This window comes from Silene latifolia, chromosome X, assembly GCF_048544455.1.
Source record: "Silene latifolia isolate original U9 population chromosome X, ASM4854445v1, whole genome shotgun sequence".
Classification (NCBI taxonomy): Eukaryota; Viridiplantae; Streptophyta; class Magnoliopsida; order Caryophyllales; family Caryophyllaceae; genus Silene; species Silene latifolia.
In genome coordinates, this window is record NC_133537.1 from 265,278,272 (window position 1) to 265,282,972 (window position 4,701).

At 38.6% G+C, this 4,701-nt stretch overlaps 1 protein-coding gene across 1 annotated transcript; it reads right to left on the minus strand.

Annotated features, from left to right (window-relative positions):
* Positions 1–2,560: 2,560 nt before the first annotated feature.
* LOC141620054 (uncharacterized) lies at positions 2,561–3,766 on the minus strand. The gene is made up of 2 exons (XM_074437024.1): positions 3,014–3,766; positions 2,561–2,809 (listed from the first exon to the last, which is right to left on the minus strand). The coding sequence occupies exons 1-2, from the start codon at positions 3,764–3,766 to the stop codon at positions 2,561–2,563; spliced, it is 1,002 nt and encodes a 333-aa protein (XP_074293125.1).
* Between the last annotated feature and the right edge of the window lie 935 nt (positions 3,767–4,701).

Below are 4,701 nucleotides of genomic sequence, written 5' to 3' on the forward strand. Positions count from 1 at the left end.
AGTGAATGAAATAGACTAAACATGATGAATTAATGACAAATTAATGACGAACGTGATGAACAAACGATGAATAACAGGTGCAAATATGTCAACGACGAATTCCAGAGACTCAATATTGATTGAATCGAACCTCTAAAACCCGAATTGAGTTTAATGACGAAAACCCGCAAATATTGGTTATAAGGGATTTAAGTCGGGTTTAACAATGAATTATACGAACTAATGATGATAAATTATATACATGCGAAATTATTAAACTATTGAGTCGAAGAGTTAACAAACAAACGAAAACAAATAACAATTGAACGAATTACAGAGGATGAACGAAGAAGAAAGGAAGCAGGAACTGCGGCAGCCTTACGAAGAGGCGCAGCAGGTACTGCGCTCCTTCGAAGAGGCGCAGCAGTTGCTGCGTCCTTTCTAGACGGTTATCTACTGGAAATCCGTAGAAAGAGGTTTTAAAGACGGTTTTAGAAATCAGTTTTAAGAGGTATTTTCGACATAAACCTTACAATAATGATACAATAATTAAAATACAATAAATAAAAGAGAGATTTAATCCCTCAGACTTACATGTTGACGAAACGAGAAGGACTAAGATATCGATTAGTGATGCTCGACGCGAATGCAAAGAAAGTGCCCTCGTAAGAGGAAAACGATTAGATTAATTAAGTTGATTGATGTGGAGTTGGTCAAATTGGTCGGTCATGCAAACGAGGTTGGTACTCAGAAGAATCCGAGCTTACGTGGTCGAATGTTCAAGCACGTAGACGCCAAAAAGTAAGAACAAAGGTCTAGAATGCAAAGAGAGAAGAGAAGGGCGGACACTCGCGTGAGAAATATGAGGAGCGAAGGCTCCTATTTATACTAATCACGTGGAGGAATTAGGGTTTCGGAGACTCTTTGGAAGTGAATCTCGAAAAGATATGAAAAAGATACGAAAATTACGCAGAAAAGGACCTGGGAAGAGGCGCAGCGGTCACTGCGTCTCTTGGAAGAGGCGCAGCACCTGCTGCGTCTGTTCCCAAGTGGTTTCCTCCTGCGGAAGAAAGATTTCCGTGTTTAAGTTATGGTAGGACGGAATAATTCCTTTTTCCTTAATATCTTATATGAATATTACGGGAAATTGTTTACCAAAAGATAAAAATTGTGAAATATGGAATAGAAATATCCGGAACATTCCAGAACATTCTGACTCGGGATTTAACGGTTATCAGAAAATGGAGACGGTTTTAGGCTCGGACTCCAAGTGTACTCTAATTACTGTCAAAACGACCGTATCGGCACGTAGATGACAACTAAGAGGTAGACATTAATATTTGAGCAATCACTTGACGATAATCTTACGAATTGTCACAAATCGTTCCGCGTACCAAACATGCGGCCCAATCATCACCGGGTGGTTTGCGAGAGGTGCAGAAATGAGGTATCTACAGCAATACATTTATATATTATATTACAGCAAGTTATGGGTCTAAACTCAAGCACACTCCCAGGATTGTTAATCTTAGGGATGAGGGTAAGCTTGATAGTGTTTACCTGTTTAAGCAATTTCCCAGTTCTAAATAAATCTTGTACAGCATTAACAATGTCTCCTCCTATGGTCTCTCAGGAGTCTTTGTAAAATTGGCTCGAGAACCCACCAGGGCCTGGTGACTTGGTTGATGGTATAGTAAAAATGCATTTCCTGATCTCATCAGGACTAATAGGAGCCAAAAGAATGTTAACATGATCTTCAGTAACCAGGTTACCAATTTTGATAATAGGATAGTGTACATTTTCAGTTTGCTTGCTTGTCCCCAGAAGAGATTGATAGTATTCTAAAAAAAAGCATTTTCAATTTCTAGTAGACCAGTATGCAAGGTACCATGCATATCTTTTAATTGAAGAATTGATTTCCTTGTCTTCTTTGCTCTTATATGAGAATGGAAGAACCGGGTATTCTCATTACCCACTTTTATCCAATCTATGTTTGCCTTTTGTCTTAAAAAAAACTATGCTGAGCTTGTGATAAATCTTTAAATGATCTTGCAGCCTCACTTTCTGCCTGTAAAATGTCATGATCATGAGGGTTCTGATGCATTTGCAATTGAAGGTCTTCTAATAAATCCTTTGCCACGCCCACAACTTTTTTTATATCAGAAAATCTATTTCTATTCAGCTGCCTTAATGGTTTCTTAAGGGTTTTAAGCTTGGTAACAACCTGAAACATGAGAGTTCCTGTCATAGGCTGCTGCCAAGTATTTTGAATCACCCCTTTAAAATCATGATCAAGACTCCACGTGTTGAAGTATTTGAATTGAATCTTTCTTTGTTCCTTACCATCCTTTTATAACAAGCAGCTGGATTGTGGTAAAAAAAGCCCTTCGGGTAGGAAAGCAACCATAGAATTAGGATACAACTCCATCCAATCAGGACTAACCATAAATCTATCAATACGAGAAAAATGTCTCGAGGCAGGCTCTTGCTTGTTGTTCCAAGTAAAGAATGACCCTTAACCCCTTAAATCCACTAGATTACAATAATCAACACAATTTCTAAAGTCTTCAATTTCACTCCATTAGACATCTCTTCCTATCCTTTCATTGAAATTAAGAACATTGTTAAAATCACCACAAATACCCCAAGGGCCATCATGATTATCCTGTATATCCTTAAGTTGATCCCAAAGATCCATCCTATCAGAGTCATCATTGTACCCATAAACAACAGAGAATAGGAAAGACTCTCCAGAGTTTATTTCACCAACTTGTGCTGTAATAAGTTGAGCAGAAGATTGTAATATTGAGGTAACCAAATAATCCAAATCCTATCACCAGAGTGATAGTTATTGCTATTCACCCCCTGAGGGCCAATTTTATTCAAGATACTAGAAAAATCCTGACTCTTCACTTTTGTTTCCACAAGACCATAAAAAACAATATTATTCTGATATAAAAACTTCTTAACATCCAACTATTTATTCCCCCTATTTAGCCCTCTGACATTCTATGATCCAATTCTATCCATTAACATCATTTCCTGGTGGTTCCTCCTGTTCCTTTATCCCATTCTTAGTAGGTGATCTATTCCTTACAGCATCTATACAAGTTCTGCTTGGTGAGACAACACCCTGTCCAGTCTGGAATTCTTGTCTAGTGACTTGAGTTAAAACAGTAGTAGGGGTTATAAGGGAAGAGTTGTGATATGCAAGCCCTCCATATGGAGTGATAATGACATGCTGGGTAGGAAGTGGGTTGGCTCCTGCACCAGGTGTCCTCACCACTGTTCCATATGGCTTCTGAACTGGTCCTTTGGCAACTGGTCTCCATACCCATGTGTTAGCCTTCACCACAGGAGCTGGAATTTGCTTCTTCCTGCACACATCTTTCCCATGGCCAATTCCTTTGCAGAGAGTACAGATGACAGGTTTCCATTTATACTCTACTAAAATGCTTATCTCTGATCCTTTCTCATCTTTAATAAGCAGTAAATCAGGTAATTCCTGACCAACTTCCAACTCAAGCATTATTCTAGCATAGCCTAATCTGGTCTTCTCCCCAGTGGCCCCATCAACCTTGATGAACTTACCAACCAAACCAGCTATCTTTTCCAAGCACGTTTTGCCCCAAAACTTCAAGCCCAGGCCACAAAGTCGTACCCACACAAGAACATAATCCCCTCTCTCCTTAGTAAGACTACTCTCCGCAGTCCATGGCTTAATTAGTAAAGGCTTATTATCAAATATGGAAAAACCTTGTTGAAGAACTAATTTCTGACACTCCATGGTTGGGAATCTAACTAAGAAAACCCCATTAGACAGAAACGAGATTTTATTAATTTTATATTTCCCCCATAATCCTTTAACAAACCCAGTCAATCGTTCCCAGGGTGGATTCCCCCTAAAACATAACATATGACAGCAGTTTCCCAATATTTAATTTCAGTAGTAACATCTTCTACAGTAAGTTGCAAAATTTCCTTAGTTGACGAAGAAGGATTAACTAGAGGAGAAGGAGACTGACGCTTACCAGTCACCGTAGTCCACCCACCATTTTTTTCAGGTTCAGATCTGGTACTATCATCATCTTCAACTATTACACCTAGGTCAAGTGCAGGTATCCCCACAATTTCATTAACCCTCTTAGATTGCTTTGCATCAGCCGAATGTGGAATACCAGTCACTCTAATAGACGAAGCTGAATCCATATCAAGATGTAAATCACAACAATTGCTAAAAGAAAGACGCGTACGAGCTTTGGATTTAGATTTTAGTTGATTGATTGATTTTTTTAAAGGTTTTTTTGAGACGGTTTTCCTTGCCATATTGCAAACAAAACCCTAAAAAAGCTAGAGAGAAGGCAAAGCTTTCTCTCTCATCAATTCTCTTAACCTTTTGAAGATGTAGAATAGAATTATTTTAGATCGACTTTATATCGAGACCATTCAAGCTTTGTTAAACTATGGATAAAATTAGTTTATTTGACTAGAGGATATTACGTTTGAGTCTAATTTGAATCCTGTTTTAAATTATTAGCGCCACATGATTAAGTCTGTAGATAACTCATTTCTGCACCTCCCGCAAACCACCCAGTGATGATTGGGCCGCATGTTTGGTATGCGGAACGATTTGTGACAGTTCGTAAGTTTATCGTCAAGTGATAGCTCAAATACTTGTGTCTACCTCTTAATTGTCATCTACGCGCTGATACGGTCGTTTTG

Coding starts and splice junctions, on each gene's coding strand:
- LOC141620054 (XM_074437024.1), bottom strand. CDS start 3,766: ATGGAGTGTCAGAAATTAGTTCTTCAACAAGGTTTTTCCATATTTGAT. Junction 2,810..3,013: donor AGGAACCACCAGGAAATGAT/GTTAATGGATAG, acceptor CTCTGGTGATAG/GATTTGGATTATTTGGTTAC.